Below are 20,840 nucleotides of genomic sequence, written 5' to 3' on the forward strand. Positions count from 1 at the left end.
GCACACACACACAGCCAGACCTGCACAGAAAGCAGAGGCATGCTCTGACTCTGCTCCTGTCTGTTCCTTCATCTCAGAGTGGAACGCTCCAACAGATCAAGATCACGTGGAGCTGCTGAATGTTTGTGCTCCTGTATTATAAGTACTGATTGCACTGCCACAATACACAAACGTGCACCTAATGGCAGCAAAAAGCATGAATAAAAACAGTATGGAGGCAAGTTTTTTTTTTTAAAGTTCTACAGTTAGAAAAATAAAAAACCCTCTTTTCATTATGACTCTGAACTAATTGTCTGCACTAGGATGCACTATGTAATGTGGGCAGTGATATAAAAGGCTGAATGTCTGGTTGTTAATCAGTGGAATAGACTTTCAGAACACTGGACAGCAACAAAATGATCATTGAACTGATGAAACATTTTAAAATTAAAATCTGCCCTAAAACACACACACACACACAAATACATCAGAGAAATGCCGTCTAAAGGCAGAATATGAAATCTGGATGAATAGCATAAAGCATTCATAATTAATGTGTGGAGAATATCTACGTAACCACGGCGGGCATCTAATGATCGGACAATTTGAGCCTTTAGTATTGATTACTTTATCAGCTGATTACCCTTAGCAAGTTTTTTAAATTTTTTTTATCAGCAACAATGTATCTTACCCCATATGAGAAGTGTGATAGACAGTAATGATCCATGGAGACACACTGACACTGCACATAATCGACACACAGCCTAGTCTCAGTCCAGGACTCTGCTCTGAGATTTGCTGCATCCCTCCGTGCACATCCACTCAAAACACATGACGTGATTCTCGTTTTAGCAGCTGAAGCCGACAATGCTGAATACACTGAGGTACTACCAAAAAAATTCTGCTCAAGTTCTGAATGACAGTGTTTGTGTGTGTTTGTTTTAATGAACCTACCTGAGCCAAAGTGGTGGGCTAATGCAAAAGGATCTGCTCTGTTTCTAAGTGCTGCTGTGCACTGACAGCTCTGACTGGAAGCTGCTGCCTCTGATTGGATGGCTACTGAAGGGGAGGCAATGCACAGGAGGCAGCCAATACTGGGGCTTTCTCTGATAAACACACACTGAAGAGGAGGAGAGCTAACCTTGTACTCAATGCCATAGCTCACTCAGTTAAATCACCTGCTCACACTTCTCTGCAAATGAGTTGGGAAGTGATGGAAAATTACAGGATGTTCGTGCAATTTGTTACAAATGTACTTAAATTGCTTGATTTGCCTTTAAGATCTTCACTTTATTTTCAAATGTGTAAGAAAATGGCTTAGAAGGAATAGTCTGAAACTAATTTAGCAAAAGGAAAATCATTGCGGGTATGCTGTGCTGTATCAAACTATTCTCCCCACAAACTGGATTTGTTAGTTCTACTGTTTTCTCCTCTGTTTCTTCAATGAGACCATCAATAGATATCAATGAATTTTAAGATATGATTCATTCTAGTTACTGTGTGCAGTGTTGTGATACAAAACACACTTTTTATGTGACTGGTGTTCTAAAGAAATGCATTTCTCATGGGTGTGCATTTGTGTGTGTGAGGTTCTGATGATTGCCATACAGTTACCTTAAAAACAAGTAATATCAAAGTAAAACTCCATAATGTCCACCTTTAAAAACATAAACACAACCTGAATAAACACAAAAATGATGATTTCATTTATTGTGGGTAGGGAGATTACTGATCGGCCTTTATTTACATGCAAAGTTGATCTGATACTGTTTTATCTATCTTCCTCAACAAAGGTTTAAATATCAGCCACAGGGAATTAGTCAGGACAGCCTGAAAGTCCTTGTATTAACTGGACGTATTTAATCAGGCATGAGCCACAGCGGAGGAGGTGTGATCATTTTCTACCATTTTCCCCATCCCAATAGTAAAGAAATTAAATAATTTTGTCATAAAATGAAACATCAAACTCTCAGTACTTCCATCTCCCTAGTGATGGAGCTGTTTCAGAGTAAATTCTTCTGTATCAAGGGATGAAGCGATGAAGCGTGAACAAACAAGCAAATGAACTTTAGAATCAGTAGAATGTTTTTCTTCTTCCTACGTGGGTTGGATTAGAAACAAAATGCTAAAACAATACCACCAACATGTTTTTATCCTGCAGGAAAGCAACTTTATTGATGTTGATATAGAGGTTATTTCTGACAAAATTTTTACCACTACAGATTTTGACATCAGTTAGAATCAGGAGCTTCTGTATTCACTGACCCTCTGCAGAATACTGAACATCTTCTACTGGATTTAAGGGAAATCCTGAGTTTGTCATGTCGGCTTCACCATCCAACATTTTCATTTAAAACACTAAAAACCACTTATCACTGTGACCCAGAACCAGAAAGAACCAATAGCAGAATCTGAACATTAGTTAAACAGCATCTTATTAATAAGCAGTGGCCTACTATAAATACACTTAGACCAGGTAAGCACCAGCTGGTTAAAAATGACTCCAGTTGACACTTTGTGTTATTGCCACCTCCTGGCAAAGACCTGTCATTACATAATCTTAAAATATCCAACAGTTTGCATCTATAATTAAACAATTCCAATAAAAGAAAAAGAAGCCTAGCAGAACTCTGTCTCATCTTGTTGTTGAGCAGAGCTGCTGCGGTCTGATGCAGCCTGAGTCTGCAGGCTGCGCCTCGCCCTGGCCCTGTGTGGAGTGACTGCCTTTCCCTGGCATGTGGATGAATGTTGGCTTGTGGAGCTCCAGATCCCTGCAGTGTGTGTAGCTGTCTCCAGCTGGCTGTCCTCCTCCAGCAGCCCTGGCTAGCCCCACTTTGGGTTGGAAGATTTTACTGATGCATCCTTCTGGGTGGTAGGACAGAAGTTCTTCTCTGTAGTGCAAATTATCATGACACTTGTGGTGATCATTGTAATCCTCTTCACCATCACTGTCGCCTATGGTCACTAGCTCAGCTTGAATGTCTTCCTCCTCTTCATCCGGAGCATTTTCATAGCCTATGAAAATCATTGTGACTGGTTCCTCCTCTTCCTCCTCTGGCAGTGTGTTGAAGAGCTTCACAGTGTTTTCTGTGGCTGGGTGGATGTGGAAGTCACTCCGTGTCTCATCAGCTGTGGTTGAGTCTCTGATGACTTTGGGTAGAAGTCGATTTAACCCCCAGTGAATCGGCTGGGTTGCAGGCATTACGTCAGAACTCACAGTAAGTGGCAGCGGACCACCCGGCTCTGCAGTGGTGGTGTCTGCCTGGCTGCGGGGTAATCCTGATGAGGTTGTAGCACCAGGGTCTGACCTTCCTGTTAGATTCATGTTATTTTTGAATTGTCCTGCAGTGTTACAACAGTGCCGCTTTGCTTCCTCATCAGGCTGAAAGGCACCTGAAGTGAAGTGCTGGTGAGGTTTAGGTGGAGGTAACTGCTCTTGTAGGTCTTGAATAAAGGCTGATTTTTCTTTATGCATTTGACTTGGTGCCCTTGGTGTTGCTGGCCTGCTGTTTCCTGTGTATGGCACAGAGAACACCGGATGATGGGACTGAACCTCAGAAGGCACTGTTTGGTCTGTGACCTGATGCAGAAGCTCTTCCACTTCAGTGCTGGACATCTCTCCCAGCGCGCCATCAGGGACTGTGTCCTCCATCAGCGGCACCACGTACACAGACGTGCGTCCATCATCGTATACCTTTAACCCTCTCTCGTGAATGCTGTCTGGGTTTACGGTCGCTGAAGAAACCACCTGATTTCTGCCCGTTCTGTTATTATGTTCTACACTGATTTGAATTGCAAAGGTTGCTGAAACAGAGAAAAAGACGTCCGTACAGTGAGAACAGAAACATTACAGAGTTATAGTGAATAAAATGAAGTTGACTTAGTTTATTGGTTTCTTAGATGAAGCAATAACAATTTTCTTTTTCTTCTACCCAACAGAATACACAGGATCTGTTACTGGATTATAAACAGCCAGATTAATGACTCTTCACATGATTCTGTTTTTATTTACTGCTTTCTCATTAGTGATTCTATGATGTATATATGACTTTTTATTCTTGTGTTTTTATGACGTAAAGCTCTTTGAACTGCCTTGTTGCTGGAATGTGCAAATCAACATGATTTATTGGTTTTGTTCATACATTGATGCATAAAAAACTTTGACACTGTAGAACAAGCATAAGACACACTAGCCAGAATGCAAATTGTGGTTTTTATTTAGTAACTATATTTATACGTTTTTTTCATTAGGTAAACAATGAGTTGATCCACTCTTCTGAAAGACTCGGATCATGATTTACAAAACATTGTGCTGTGTTTAACTGCTTTAATATTTGCCACCAGATTCTGCATCTGTTATTTGTGCCTCCCCAGTTTCCACCTGAATATTCTGCCAGTAGTGGGATTATTTTGCTAAACTGAAAAAATCTCTAAGCGTGTCCAGTGTCTGGTGAATCAGACCTTGTTTTGTTTCAGCACTGTTGGCTTCTTTAACTCCAGGGATTTCTGCTTTGCTTTGAGAAAATAACAATGGGATGTTTTGGGTTTTGAGAGAAGAATATGGCACATCTGAAAACAAAAGAAAAATTTGTAAAATTAAACACGTTAAAAGTTAAAGCATCATTTCAGATTGATCAAAATGGTTTAAGAACACGGTTTCATGACATTAACAATGTCGTGCTCATGTTCATATTTTTAAGTCCATTATGCTATCCTCCATGTTCACTGATCCCCTTGCTAAAGATGTGTAAAAGGCCTCAGATAGGGTTGCCACCTTTCAGAAATCCAAAAGGGACGCCCTCCACAGTGCGTCGTCCTACTCTCACGGGGTGGGACATCCGCTACAGTGATAGACAATATTTTATGGCAGTGCTTTTTGTCTTTAAAAAGTGATCCATAGAGCAATTGTTCATGCATAGAGGTCGGTTAGAGTACCCCAAAATTGCACTTGAATCAGAGTAGTATACCTTTAAATATGTTTAATTAACCAAGTATAAAAAGTATTTGGTAAATTACTGAGTAACTGATCATAACACCTGATTTAATATTCAAAATGTGTCCTCAGACAACTAAAAGTATAAAAGTTATGTGAATATTCTGATATTTTACAGAGTTTTACCAAAATATTTATATAAATAAGATGTTAGGTTTGGAGGCTGGTTCTAGACCAGATTTACCACAGGGACCAGGATAGTCAGTGTTTTTTCATGGCAACACTTGAAAAAGAATGAAATAAACAAACAAAAATCAGAGCAATATTTCATCATTTGATATAATAAGTGAGCCAAAGAGCGACTTGGGTCTCCAGATATCCAGGTTGCTGATCCCTGGCAGATGAAAGTCTGATCCTATACAGCAGCTAAAAGTGCAGCACTATAATTTTTAATTCATTGTTAAAGTAAAATTGTGAAGGTTAAAAAAAATCCACCACTGAGTATCAACATAAGACATTTATTTAGTTTATCTTCTTTGGTACGTCATTGGTCCCCATCTAGAACCACCCCTGGGCTGCAGGTCTGTGTCTGGTCCATAAATGACCACTGAACACTGAATTCATAAAATATATCAAAATTTCAAAATAAAACCTACAGAAAGCCCTAACAAACCTTTAAAGTAGGAAGTATTTATGTATTTACTGTTAAACTAATGTATGATTTGTTCTTTAAATGATCATTTACATTATTTTGGCTGATATTATTATACATTAAATAAGCAAATAATCAAACCAATATAGTCGACTAAAAGCACAATAAGAAACTTAATCATAGCAAAATGTTACCATACCAGGATCTCCTGATCTATTCTGTCTAGTATCACACTGCACCAAGATGGACACATACTGTTTTTTTTTCATTGCCTGTGTTCATCCTCACTAACATTATTCAGCCTGGGATTTGCGTCTTCCGTCTCACGTCTGTATCTTTAAGAGAGGTTTTGCTTCTAAGGAGGTGGAGTATTGGGTCGAGGATGTTTTAAAAAGATCCGGGTTGACAGCAGCTCACCGCGGCTGCGTAGTGTCCGTCTCTAGGCAACCATGACAACAGCGTCAGTCCGTAGCGTTCTGGGGTCCTTTAGCTCCCGCAATGAGAATTTAGCTGACCTTAATATTTCCTGTGTTTTATTTTGGTCATTATTGTTACAATTAGTCTTGATATGTGTGTGATAGGCGTGTCTATCGGACATTTATAGAAATATGGAACAAATCGCGTTGGTTCCATATTGGTTCAATACGGGATGCAACATTTAGCAGCCAGATACGGGACGATTCCGTATTTTAAGGGATGGGTGGCAACCCTAGCAGAGTTGGTTTGGATTTTGGAAGCGAGCTTCTGTATAGTTATTCTCAATAGTTTCCTTACATGTTGTATGACCAGGAGCTTGTTGGAAAGTAAGGTAGATCTGTTTCGGTGGTAGAAGCCTAATAGATGGACAGATAGATCCCTCATGTAAACATCCAGACTAACTCCAATATTAGTAATTTTCCAGCAAATTTCTCACAAAAATACGGTAGTCCTGATTTCAAATAAATGATCTTGCACTGATAATATAATCATAGTAAAGTTATTAAGCAGGGAAAGACATTAAACACACTTGGGAAAATATTAAGATCTTATTATTGCCTGTCCACAGATTGTTTATATGCGCCGAATTAATATAACATTAATTGATCAGAACCTGAAGAGCTCACTGCCTTAGAGAGTCCCGGCTTTTATACAAGAAACTTTCTCATGTGAAATAAGTTCAGCTTGTCTCAGTACCCTCAACCCACAGCCATCTCAGGAAAGAACCAGTTACTGTTTTATGATTACTGTGCTTTAAACAGAAAAGGTGCTTTGTGTTTGGATGAAACATATTAAGAAGGGAGAGTTGTATATTTGATATTTTTCTTCTTTTTCTAGGTAAATCAACATTATGTTTTCTGGTGAAGAAAACCTAGATGCACGTTAGTCAGAACTGGATGATACAATTGCTGGCTAATGAACCTAAGCTGATACTGCAACAATAAAGATGTTCCAATTTGTTTCTTAGTACAGCTCTGACATTTGTTTTGGGACAGTTTCAATGTCTGATAATATTAAATTTAGCAATAAATATGACAATATTTAGTTTCAGTAGTTGACAGGAACTGAAAATAATGGGGCTAAAACAACAAGCTTACCCTGAAACAGCAAATATATCCATCAAAATATGAAAAGGTCATGTTGGTAATAATAGATGATCACAATGATACATCTTATTGCTTGTCACAAAAATCTTTATGATCCAAAATTAATCTATGTAAAATATTATAGCTTTTGCACAATAAGTCTCCTAAACATATTCTGAGTTAAATTTGAAATAAATCATAACAAGCTAAAAGAGTGAAAAAATTTTTACCTGGCTGGAACTCTGCGTTTAGGTCCTACACATGAAAACAGAGAAGTTGTGAGTGAAAATTTAAAGGTGAGAAGCCAGTTATTCACTGTGAAGCAGAATACAGCATTCCATAAACATTTCATCTAGAAGTTAACATGTTAGTGAGTCTGAGGGATGAGGGACCCTGAGTAGAACCAAAGCCAAGTCATGCATATCAGAACTGTGTGAATAATCCATTTACCTGGAAGTTGAATGTGTGAGGGATCCTCTCAGCAGACAAAACACGACCATGCAGTCAGTTCATCCCGTTAGAAACAAGCAGAGATTAGAGGAGGAGCCACAGGCAGGAAGCAGGAAGTGGTCAGATTTAAGCTTTATGATAGGCAGCTCCAAATGTTCAGCATGAACCCTGTGAGCCCAATTTAGGCTACATTTACACAGCAGGAAATTGCAATTCAAATCAAAGTTTTTTGCCCATGTACGACCAATACGCAATGTTTTCAAAGCAGTCTGAACGGCCCAAATCCAATTTTTTCACCCCAAAAATAGAGCCTTCTCTACAGCTGTTTCTGTTACTGCTCCAGAAGAGGCCATTGCTATTGGTTGTGCTTTTTTTTTAGAATAAATAAGAAGTGCTACACTAGCAAGACGTGAAAGAAGCCTTTGTCATAGAGCTGAACATAAATGGCGTAAAAGTTGACTTCAAACTCACTATGAAATCTATGAAGAGAGACTGTGAAGCTATTTCATCACTAAAACATAAAACATGAAACATTCTTTGTGGAAATCATAAACAAAAATATCAACAATGCTCGTTCCTTTATCTGCAACAGATAACAGGCTCATAATCCCTCCTTTGACTGTTCCACCTGAACTCCATTCTGACACGGCCTGCAGTGAATCTGCAACTTCTTTGCAGAGAAAATTTAAAAAAAATTGAAGGGTTTATTTGCACATAAATACCAAATCAAATAATGCTGTGCTCAAACATAACAAATGTAGAAAACGGTTAAATTTCACCAAGAGCCATGAAAACTTTGCAGAAATTCTAAATCAGCTAAGCTCAGGTGGCTGCTGTCTTGGTGTCGTACTCACAACTTTCCTTAAGTTCAGTCGGTCATTACAAATGATCTGATCCAAATAGTAAACTCATTGCTCCATCAGGTGTCCCCCCCCACACCCCCACCCTGAGGCTTTAAAAATTTAGTTATCAAACCAATAATAAAAAAAGAACAATCTGGACAATCACCACAGCAGAACTACAGGCCGATCTCCAACTTTCCATTCATCAGCAAAATTATTAAATTAGCTGTTTCAACAGTTAAATAGCTTCTTAAAGATGACCAACCACTTTGATGTCTTTCAGTGTGGTTTCCATGGTTACCAGAGTTCTAACAAAGTGCTCAATGACATCTATATAAATATGGGCTGTTGAAGAATCACAGCGGTGGGTCTGTTGGACCTCAAGTGTTGATCATGACATATGTGTCAATAATACGTTAGTACCAATGATTGGACAGTTGAGTGTGTTTTTATGCTCCTTTAATCTGGAACAAACGTCCAGAAAACTACAAAAAAGCTGAAACTCTGAGCTCCTTTAAATCAAAGCTAAAATCACACCTATTTAGAGCTGATTTTGATTCATTTGGGACATTTATATGTATTTCTTTATTCTTGGATACGCTGATGATGGGATTTGACAAAATATAATGATGTCTATAGCTGTTTCATATTGGTCACTGTGTTATGTTTTTATCATGTAAAGCACTTTGAACTGCCTTGTTGCTGAAATGTGCTTCACAAATAAACTTGATTTGAGTTGACTTTTGAAAACAGCCTTCACACTGGTTTACAATGCATTTCTGTATTGAAAATGTTTTATTGATCTGATGTAATATTCTTATCTTTTTCATTTGCAGTAAGAAGAAAACCATCATAAATAACAGAAATGAAAGGATCAAAAACATCAGTTAATAATTAATCTACATGATATGCTTCTGTTGGTGATGGAGGTATTGAAATAAATTAGCTTTTCAGTGATATTCTAATTTATTGAATATAACTATATGAAAAATATAGCCTACAACTGCAGCTTTACTGTTACTCAAATGAAGTGACCTCCACAAGTAAATCTAATTAGTCTTTAGAGTCAATTTGAAACCAGTTTCACATGCAACTAGACAGATATAAATGCATTCACCCAAACAAAGAAATGTCAGCAAACTGGCCATTCATCAGTGTGAGTCCTGAAGGCGAGCCTTTATGTTGTTCATAAATGGTAATATGCATGATAAGACTGATAAGAGTGGCACTTGCCCTCGGATAACATCAGTAAAAAGTAGTAGTTTAAACACTAAGCATCAGTGTAGCCAAAAACAAGTCATTATGAAACGGTGACATGGCCCCGGTGTTTTTGTTTTGAGACCATCCATGTCATGTCCCTCATCTCCCTGATTCCCTGCAGCTGTGTCGCTCCCTGATTGCTCCCCTTCTTAAGCCTCCCTCTGCAACTCACACACTGCCAGATTATCGAACGCTTCCAGCAAGTAGTTTCTAGCTCTCCATCCACGCCCTATGTGTTACTGCCTCGCTCTTGTTCTCTGGATTTGCCCCTTTTGCCTTACCCTTGTCGGACTGCTGTTTTTGCCTACCCGGATCTCGACCCAAGCCTGTTTCTCTGACGCCGCTCACGCTCACTCCCTCGGACTCTGCTATCTACCCCTTTGTGTATGACCTCGGCCCGGCTGACCAAGAACTTGGATCTGGACTTTATTCCCCTGATCCTATGCTGTGAGTACGCTGCTCTGCGTCAGTGCTTCTCCCCCGTCCCCACGCACTATCTTCTAGCCAGTGCTACAAGCTGTCTATCCAGTGTGCCGCTCTTAGTTGTCTCAAATTTAGATCTGAGGTTTTCTGCTCACTCCTGTCTCGTGGCTGATTTCGGGTCCTCATAGTGTGCTTTTACACATTAAGCTTTTTGTTAAAGATAGCGGTCTAATTAAAACCTACCTTAATGATGTCTTCAGGTGTCCTCTCCACCTCTTTCAACCGCTTCAGGACTATCTCTTCATTGAATGAGATGCTGAGCTCTTTCTGTTCCAATGCCTCAATCTCTTTTTCTATTCTGTGTGTGGGAACAACAAACTTTGTCAGTACATGAAGAGGACCACCTCAGCAACAAAATGAGATGGAGAATTGTGACTTTACCTATTCCTTACACCAACTGCAGGAATATAAAGGTCAAGGTGTGACTGTCTTGACAATAAGCCTAAACTGTGTACACTGTAGCACCAGGCTGCCATCAGACATGACACTTTTAGTTTCCCCTTTCGTCTGTACAACCATTCAGATTTAATTTTCCCATTCCAGTTGGTGAGGAGGTTTTATTCCACAAAGCTCAGACCTTCAGCTGCCCTCCACCCACTTGTTCATTACTTTCTTCCTTCAGGTTTTCCACCATCTCACAACCTCAGAAACACATAATTAGCTTCTTCTTTGACATCACCAACATCAGGGTCTAAACAGCAGTGAATGTGTTGGACCATGAAAGAGAAGCTGATTAAGATTTAATAAATGCAATAACAGCAAAAATCACAGTAGAATCACCACAATTAGCCTGGTTCCTTATAGCTTTGTTAATGTACAGGAAGAGATCTCTGGAACCTTGAAAATCCAGTTTTGAATTACTGATCTCACTCATTACAGCTTGGAGCAAGCAGAGCAAGTATTTCTGGAGTAAAACAGCACATGTGGTCCTCTCCTTTGGTGGGATTCAGCAGCATATACCAGCCCTGCTGAGAGCAACCCACTCTTCCAGAGAAGGAACACTAAGGACAGTAAAGGATGTCTGACAAGTCTGCACAGAAACCAATCTGCCATGTGACAAAACTGTTCAACAAGGTCAAACCTTCTGAAAAAAGAAAAGATTATCCCTAATCTGTTAGGTTCTGTGTTTTCTGTGCAGTTATTTTTGAGGTTTTCTGTTTAGTCCTGTCCTGTCTTCCCTGTTTGCTTCCCAGGTGTGTCTCATTCCCTGATTACCCTCCCTGCATATTTAAGTCCACCTGTTGCCTTTGTCTCTTGTCAGGTCCTTGTCTAATAGTTTGTCTGCCGGCACAGTTGAACTGTTAAGTCCTGTGTCGGCATTAGCTCGTCATGTCAGTCTTTGTTGAATTCAGTTGCTACTGGTGCTGAGCCTCTGTGTTTCTGCTCTGCCGTGCTGCCTGAGACCCTGGACTGTGAGCTTCTCATGATTAAATTCATCATCATTCTTCATTTGGGTCTCTGCGTTCATTCTCACCACCACCAACCACACCCCCTGATATAATCAGAGGGTAGTGATGCTTCTTCTGTAGAAGAAGACACATTAAAGCAATCGTTGGCAAAAATGAAATGAGATTTTTGTTTTCAGAAGCAACTGATATATAATTGGCCACTTGGGACTGCCTTTAAAATGAATTCCTCCCCAATGATAAAAGAATCATACTTAAAGCAGTTCTAAATACACTCATTACTTTCATCTCTGGTAGTTGGTTTTCCAAATGTTCATCAGTATACTAGAAACTATCATGAACACTAATGATCTCCAGCTGTGTATTCTCCAGCATTTGTGTCCAGATGTTTCCAGGATGAGGTTACCTGAGGATGTTGCTCTGCAGCTGATCACTCTGCTGCTGCTCATCCTGAGCCTGGAGCCTCATAGCCTGCTGCTCCTCCTCCGACTGCTGACTGAGCCCATCCATCAGCCACTGCTCCCGCAGGGATTTCTTCTGCCAGTCAAACACACCAACACAGTTTCACCACCTTCTACATATTCTGTTTTTTACTTTTTACCTTCTGTGACTCTTGACTTGCTCAATCTAACAAGTTTCCCTTCTGTCTATTAAATAGATAAAACTACCTTTTTTAAAAAAAAAAATCAATTTACCATTAACCAAAGGAAATTCACATTCAAACTTAAATCTAAACTTCCAGCTGAATAAGGAGAGCTCTGATCAGAGCTGCCAAGAGGTCCATGGTGACTCTAGACCAGACAACCACCCTAAACATAAAGTCAGGGCTGGTAGAAAGAAACCCTAAAGACTAGCAGCTGGAACTGCAGCAAAAGGTAGTTCTACAGCGTATTAACATGGGGGAGCTGAATACTTTTGCACACTGCACTTTTCAGTCTTTTATTTGTGAAAAATGTTTTGAATTATATATAATTTTATTTCTATTCCACAATTGTCGATGACTTTGTGTTTATCTTTCACATAAAATTCCAATAAAATACACTCACCGGCCACTTTATTACGTACACCTGTCCACCTGTGTAAGCGTCATGTCAACAACGCGCTTGTTGTGTTCAAGACTAGTTTCTTGAACACAACAATGAGTTCGCTAAACTCAAATGACCTCCACAGTCACCAGATCTCAATCCAATAGAGAACCTTTGGGATGTGGTGGAACGGGAGATTTGCATCATGGATGTGCAGTCGAGAAATCTGTAGCAACTGTGTGACTCTATCTTGTCAATGTGGATCAGACTCTCTGCGGAGTGTTTCCAGTACCTTGTAGAATCTATGCCACAAACGATTTAAGCAGTCCTGAAGGTAAAAGGAGGTCCAACTCGGTACTAGCAAGGTGTACCTAATAAAGTGGCCAGTGTATAGTCATGTTTGTAGTTCTAATGTGACAAAATATGGAAAAGTTCAAGGGATATAAATTCTTTTGCAAGCAACTGTAGACTGCTGTAGGAGATGAATCTCAGTGTCATGTCTGGCATCAATAATTGTAGGATTATTGATACACTGCTGGAAGAAACAGAATAAACCTGAAATCTCACTGAAGATTTCAGGGAAGCCTGCTTGTCCTTGCAGAGCTCCACACCTTCATGTCTAATTCCCAACACTTCTTTTGCTTTGTATTAGGCAGATTTTGGCTGCTGCCTGACTGCCAGGTGGAGCAGACAGATGGTTGCACCACCCCAGTCTGCTCCTGTTGGAGGTCTCTCCTCATGGGAGGGGGCTTTACTGTGTGCAAAATGGGGGAGAAAAGGGACATTGTGTAGATCATTACATCAGAATGTGATCTGCTAAAGGTGAGAAGATCCTTATGGGAAGAAATCATCTTCCAAATCAGTATTTACTGTTTAGATACTATACCAACAATGGTCCACAAGCATTTTTTGAGGGATTGTGGGACCTGACATTCAATCTTTGAGCTTTTCTTCAGAAGTACACTATAAAGAATTAAATACCTTGATGTACTGGAGTTTTAGTTTCTCTTCTTCAATCTGTCTTCTTTTCTTGGCAATGTCTTCTTGGATTCTTCTTTTGTCCTGTGGTCAAAAAGCACATGTCTGCAGCATGAGTGCATTTTATTATATGGAAACTATTCCACCTGTTGCATCCCAGTGCTGACTCTTCACCCTGGGCCTGACAGCTGGAGAGCAGAAGCCAGAAATGCCTAAAGGCAAAGAGCTCCTGTTCTCTACCTGCTGTTTCATGCCAATCTGTCCTTCAGTCTGCTCCTTGCGTCTAAAAGATCATCTCCTCAAATGTCTTTGATTCAAACAAGACAAAGAGGAACAAAAAGGCTTCTTCCAGCAACACATTGTTGACTCTGTAAGGAAACAAGATTCTGAATGTCACAATGAGTCGGTCACTGATGGCTAATATTAGCTCCTGGATCCAGGATCAGAGTGACACTTGGTCACAGTGAAAAGGGATCCCCTCATGACATCTGCTGGTATTTATATCTCCACCTCTATCTGATGGGGTGAATATCACTACAGACTGATGAAGCTGCATCAGTCTGCAGAGCAGAGTTGCCTCCACCAGGAGACACAGAGATCAGCTGATCCAGAACACTGTTGCTGGAGTTCTCTCCAAAACCAAGAAGATAGAGCACATCACTCGGTTCTAAAGTCACCTACACTGAGAGAATAGACTTTAAAATTCTGTTAGTTGAACTGCCTTGGTGTTAAAATGTGCTGTACAAATAAACTTAATGATGGCTGGACAGATGGATGGACTAATCATGATTGATAGACTGACTGACTGGATAAACATGTGGAAAAGCATAATGTTATAATGTGCGGTAGGGGATTGGTGATGTGTGGGCCAAGAACAAGCTCCTGGTATAGAACACATAGACACCCTGATGATTGGTTATCAGGTCTTCAGATCTAAATTATTCAGGATGGATCAACAGAAGCTAAATTTAATCTCAGTCCTCAGGCCTACAGGGAACCAACAGGGAGAGCAGAGGAAGAGAAGGTGTGACCTGGAGAACATGGCGAGTTTCTTACTGTGATTGCCTGGAGTCTCTCCTTCAGCAGGTCCGCTTCTTCCATGGTGGGCTGAAAGAAAATTAAAGGCCATGAAGCAAATAAAGACAACCGGGGCTCAGTATAGTTCTACTGGAAACACCTGAATGTCTAAATGTAAAATAAGATCCGAGACACAAATATACCATCTCTACTTCCAACCCAACAGAAAGCTAACAGGTCATGTTGTATGATCATCAGTCAGGGTGTTATTCTGCCTGATCTCAACCTAAACCAACATTCTCATTTTTAAAATCACTAGCATGTCTTTCTTATTAGGTGTATGTCGTTCTTCTGTTTTTACACCAGTATGTTAATAGTGCATATCTGTTAGTGAGAGCACAGAAGGAAACCATTCAATTCAGGTAGAAAAAACACTTAAAAATGAACTGTTGTTTTGTAATCAATTTTTTTTTTATTATTAGACAATAAAAATAACAAAAGTTCTTAGAATGATGTAAAGTCCATTCTAAGAATAAAAACATTACATGATCATGAGACTACTCATGTTTTGTTTAGTTTTTTTTTTCCAATCATGATTGATTGAGGAAAATAATGTATGGCTTTGAATTTGTTACTGAAAAGTGTGGCTTGCATATGCATTCAGCCACCCCTTTTCACTAATACCCATGAATAAAATCGACTGCACCAAATCGTGTGGAAGCCAGATCCCTGTTTCAGTTTCCTATGAAGGAGACACTGGGAACATGGAAGGTGATCAGCTATCAAACATCATCCTCACATAGATGAAGACATATCCATCCTTTGCAAAAGTTTAATGCTTTTCATTCATTTAAAACTACATGGAGATAAAATGGTGGATGCTCAAAAGATAAATATTCCTGCATTAGAAATTGATCATCAATCATCAGATCACTGATGATTGCAGCTCTAAATGAGTTTGATTGAGCTGGACTGAGTTGTGGCTCTTTGTTCTGTGAATGTTGCAGGCCCCTGGTCCAGTGAGGTGTCAGCCCACAGGCCAGTCCCACCTTGCATGACTGATGACTGCAGTCATTTCTCCAGGAACTAACTGACTGATGGACTTAATAAACAGTGTTTGTTCCTTTCCTGAGATTTATTGCAATACATACCAATACACACTTGTGTAGTGGATGACTGACAGGTTTAGAGTCAGAGAGAGAAGCAACATGTCAGTGTTACAGGCCAGAAGAGAAGCAGAACTCTCAACAGCTAGTCTCTGATGTCTTCAGAGGTGAGCCGCTTCACCTCGGCTCTGACTGCAACGGATCACTGAGTTCACATTCACAGCCATGGGCCCACCAGCTACAACAAACTGTTTTAAATGTACACTTTCAATTTGCTTTTCATGTATCTGAGATTTTCTGACACTAGTGGCCTTTATTGACAGCCAGCAGATAGGAAATGGGCAGAAAAAAAAGGTCAGGAATGAAAGCCTGCATGGCTTAGTTGAGGACCACAGCCTCTCTGCTGCTACAGCACCAATACTGCTTTGATTCTCTTAGACCCGTTTTCATTTTTTTTTTCCCACAATATATTTTATTGAATTTTCTCTTTTTTGACAAAACAAACTTACAAACAACAAACTTAACATTGTAAACATGTACTTGTACACACTTGCATTCACTCACGCACTCACCATTCAAACCTGCATTTGTTTAGTTCCAAAAATATACAAAACCCTTTAGATTAAGACAGAGAAAAATAACAAGAGAATATATAAATAGAAACTGTAGTCAAGACATCCATTCAAGACACCCATTAATAAGCTCCACCTTCAGTCCCTATGATCCTCATATATGGCTCCCACAGATTCTCAAAGTCCCGCTGATTACCCTTAGCGATGTATGTTAGTTTTTCCAGTCCGAGCAAATTTGCAATTTCTTTCTTCCAAAGTCCCAGGGAGGGCGGGTCCATGCTCCTCCAGCATAATGCAATAGATCTTCTGGCTTGAAGAAGTCCATAGTCTATCAATTTAGTTTTTGTCTGTGATTGTTTAAATTCCATTTGGTATATTCCTAGAATACAGATTTTAACTTCTATTGGGATTTTCACCTTAAACAATTCATATAGACAGCCAATAACATCTTTCCAAATCTTCTGGATTTTAAGACATTCCCACAGACAAGGGAGAAGAGTTCTTTTTTCAAATAAGCATTTAGTGCAAGTATCTGTAATATCACTGGACATATAATGAAGCCTAACTGGTGTTATATAGGTTCTCATAAGCCATTTATATTGCAGAAGTTTAAATCGTGTGTTTGTTTGTTTTTGTGCTTTTAGGCAAGCCTGATTCCATTCTTCCTCATCTATATCTTCGAGAGTATCTCTTCTCCAAGCGTCTAACTCAGAGGTTCCCAAACTGTGGGGCGCACGCCCTAGGGGGGACGCCGTGCCATAGCAGTGGGGGGCGCGGGAAGCCGTCTGGATGAAAAAAAACAAAACAAAACATGAACGTTGTATGCGCTGGGTTTTTACCTTAGAATGGCCAACTCTGTTATTCCTCTGTCAATTTGATACAGTAGGAGCTTCCGCACTTCCTATATCTGTGTCCTCTGTCACTTTTATCAGCAGTTCAAACTGTTTAATCCGTTGTTAACATGTGTAACCTGTCTTTCCGAGCCGCCTTTAAACGCAACATGAGCGCTATATTGCTCGCCCTGGGTTTACACCTGTGCGGCAGTGAAGGAAACCTGCTGCTGCTGTGCAGAGCTACGCAGGTGTGTTAGAATCACGGCAGCAAACTAGCAAAACGCAAAGAACTTTTCACAGTTTTTCCCCCAAACTAACAGACTGTTGAGTAAAGCTGTTGGATGCAGGTAAAGTTAGCTAAAAGATGACTAGCTAGCTAATATCAATACAGCACCTTAAGCTTAACAAGTAGCTTAGGCTACTGGTGTTGTTGTCTACATTCAACTACGATTCATTTTGCCCCCCAAAAAGTTGACCCCCCGCCCCTTGTTCGTCTGGAGCCAGAGCTGAGTATAACAGGGAGTCTCCACACCCCACCCTCTTCGCTCACACACATCGTTCAACCAGACAGCTATTTGTAAGCCATAGGGGGGGCCCAGAAATAGTTTGGAAACCACTGGGGGGGCCCAGGAGAAAAAGTTTAGGAACCACTGGTCTAACTTATCAATTGTTGAATCCTTAGAGGAAAGCATCAACAAATTACAGAACACAGAAAGAAAACCTTTCCATTTTAAGTCCCCAACGCACACCTCTTCTATTTTTGTTAAGGGTGGAATGTCAACTATTCGTTTCAGTTTTGATGACATATAGTTTTTCAATTGCAAGTATTTAAAAAATGTTTTGGGGGTATTAAATTCTTCTTACATAACTGATTGAAAGTAAGCAACATGCCATTGGCATATAGATCTTTAATTTTCTGAATGCCTTTGGTTTGCCACAGTTTAAATCCTCCATCATTTTTCCCTGGGGTGAACCTTTCATTACCCCAAATAGGGGTAAATTGTGATAGCTCTGGATGGTCACCCATATGTTTATGTGCTGCATGCCAAGTTATAATTTTATTGTTTAAGAAAGGGTTCTTTGTGGGGTTTTTTTAGTGTCTTTTTATCCAAAGAATATAGGAAGGTGTTTAAGGGGAAATCTGGAACAGATTGCTCTTCAATGTCTACCCAAGCTGAGGTGCCATCGGACAAAAGTAATGAGTAGCTGATGTTAGTTGAGCGCCCATATAATACCATCTGAGATTAGGGATTTGAAGTCCACCTCTTTCATAGGGCAAACAGAGTAGCTTTAAACGGAGTCTTGCTTTTCTATTACTCCAAATAAATTGATTAAATAGTTTGTTCAAACTGTCATCAAATGAATATGACAGTGGCAATGGAAGTGTTTCAAAATAGTATAAAAATGTGGGCAAGATTGTAATTTTTAATACATTTATTCGACCCATCATCGATATAGGCAAATTTGACCATCGATTTAGCATTTCTGTGACTTTTTCCACAAAGGGATTACAATTTGCTGCACTTATTTCATTGAGGGATGGGGTGATCTTAATGCCCAAGTATATAAAACCTTTTGTAGTTGTTTTAAATGGGGTAACCACAATAGGATTTCTCCTTTTTTCTTCATTAAGGAACATTAACTGATTTAGTATTATTAATTTTATATCCTGAAAATTCATCAAATTCTTTTATTAGATTTAATAAATTGGGAATACTGATCTTCAAATTACTTATGAAAAATATATGATGTCATCTGCAAACAAGGAAATGAGATGATCTCTCCCTCCAATTCTAATACCTGATATTCCGGTATTTACTCTAACAGCCATCGCCAGAGGTTCTATTGCCAATACAAAAAGTAGAGGTGACAGGGGGCAGCCCTGTCTAGTTGACCGTTGTAAATTAAAAGCTTTGGACATGTTATTATTGGTTAAAACTTGTGCTGTAGGATCAGTATATAGTAGTCGTATCCATTTTAGAAAGGTTTCACCAAGTCCATATTTGGGGAGAACTTCAAACAAATAATTCCACTCTATTCTATCAAAAGCTTGACGTGCATCCAATGATAACATTGCTGTGTGCTTACAGTTATGTTTTTTTATGTAATACATTAAGAACCCGTCTTATGTTATGGTAGCCTTGTCTTGTTTTAATAAATCCTTTTTGATCATATATTATTAAATTGGGCAGGTATTTATCTAATTTCCTACAGAGAGCTTGACACAAAATCTTTGTATCACATCCCATAAGACTGATTCCTCTATAAGAGGAACATTCAGGAGGGGGTTTGTTTGGTTTTAGCAAAAGAGTTATTGTAGTTAACCTCAGTGAGTCGAGGAGTATTCCAGCTTTATATGATTCCTCAAACATCTTGAGAAGTGGTGGGATTAATTTATTTTTAAATGCTTTATAAAATTCTATTGGAAGTCCATCAGGACCTGGCGTTTTACCACTCCTCCTCTAAAAGAACCTGTCTTCATTTTATCTCATAGAAAAAAAAGTCATTGGGTTTTAATGTATTTTGCACATATTTATGTTGTAGGGATGTACACAGTTTTTATTTTTTTAATTCACTTGTCCTTATCTGTATTAATAAAGAAATCCATAAAGCTTCCACCTCACAGCATCAATATTCTTTCCCAATAAAATCATTTGAAAAGATCTGGTCCCAGAACGACATACGGTTAAACATCAGACACCAAGTGGAGGAGAAGGAGAACAGAGGTTAACATGATGGGGTCTGAACCAAAACAGTCCCAGACCAGAAGCAGTCACAAAACCTTTTACTTTCAGGTGAAATGTTTGTCCTGTAACATGTGAAAACTTTATATTTAAAACAGTAATAATGCAGTAAATCTAAAGCATTAAAACAAAATGCAATTGAATGAATTTGATCAACAATTTGAGCAGTGTTAACCAACAGGTTCAGCAGAGCACTGTTCACATTCTAGTGATCATTAGTAAGACTGCAGCTAAAGGACTTTCACTTCCTCCAGGGTTGCTGTGGTAACGGTCTGATCACTCTCTGAGCCAGTTACCCTGCTGACCCAAACGCAGATCCTGGGATATCTGGGCAAAAACTGCCAGGAATTAAACGAGTAAAGTCTTGGTTCAGATAACATCCTGGAAGGTGTGTTGACACTAGACTTTTCACACTTTAGAAAAAGATGTGCAAAGTTTACATGTAACTTGCCTGAACATTGAGCTGAACATTGAGCTGCATGGACTACAGTGACTCCACACTTTGAGGTTCATCTCAGCAACACAGTCATGCCGACTTCTCCCACTGACTCTTGTAGATGTGCTGATTGAGGTTTTTAACAACCTTGAGCTACTAGTGGGTCCTCAGGAGAAAAGTCTATTAAAACCATTGCTCCACAGCTGGACTTTTCTATTCCATGTACTGTATTTTGTATTAAAACTGAACAATTCTGTTGCAAAAGGAGAGGCTTAAATTCTGGGGAGTATGATTAGTGACAAGGTGCAGCTAGGAGTGAAGGTGAACATGGAGATGGAGGGAAGATGGAAAACTAAAGGCAGTGGGCAGGAAACAATGACCCAGAACTCATTTGTAGCAGTGACTTGGTGGTGTCAGGTTTGGGTTCTGTGTGGTTTTCCCCTCTCGCCACTTCTCACAGTTTCCCACTATCCTGCAGCTTCCTTCAGGTTGCTCGCTCCAATCTTCCTCTGGATTCCCCACACACTCTCACACCCAGGGGTGAAAGTAGTTTTAAATTCTT

At 39.6% G+C, this 20,840-nt stretch overlaps 1 protein-coding gene across 2 annotated transcripts in view; it reads right to left on the reverse strand.

Moving 5' to 3' along the window:
* Positions 1-2,295: 2,295 nt before the first annotated feature.
* LOC103130831 (palmdelphin-like) overlaps positions 2,296-20,840 on the reverse strand; it is a 46,631-nt gene continuing 28,086 nt past the window's right edge. For both annotated transcript variants that reach the window (XM_007542339.2, XM_016666212.1), the window contains exons 2-8: positions 14,627-14,677; positions 13,574-13,654; positions 11,974-12,104; positions 10,345-10,459; positions 7,357-7,381; positions 4,441-4,548; positions 2,296-3,783 (exon numbers count right to left, since the gene is read on the reverse strand). In XM_007542339.2, coding sequence (XP_007542401.1) covers positions 2,615-3,783; positions 4,441-4,548; positions 7,357-7,381; positions 10,345-10,459; positions 11,974-12,104; positions 13,574-13,654; positions 14,627-14,671 — 1,674 coding nt within the window. In that variant the 5' untranslated portion in view covers positions 14,672-14,677 and the 3' untranslated portion in view covers positions 2,296-2,614. The remainder of the gene's footprint in view (positions 3,784-4,440; positions 4,549-7,356; positions 7,382-10,344; positions 10,460-11,973; positions 12,105-13,573; positions 13,655-14,626; positions 14,678-20,840) is intronic.

The sequence above is a fragment of the Poecilia formosa genome, unplaced genomic scaffold (assembly GCF_000485575.1).
Source record: "Poecilia formosa unplaced genomic scaffold, Poecilia_formosa-5.1.2 Scaffold682, whole genome shotgun sequence".
Taxonomy (NCBI): Eukaryota; Metazoa; Chordata; class Actinopteri; order Cyprinodontiformes; family Poeciliidae; genus Poecilia; species Poecilia formosa.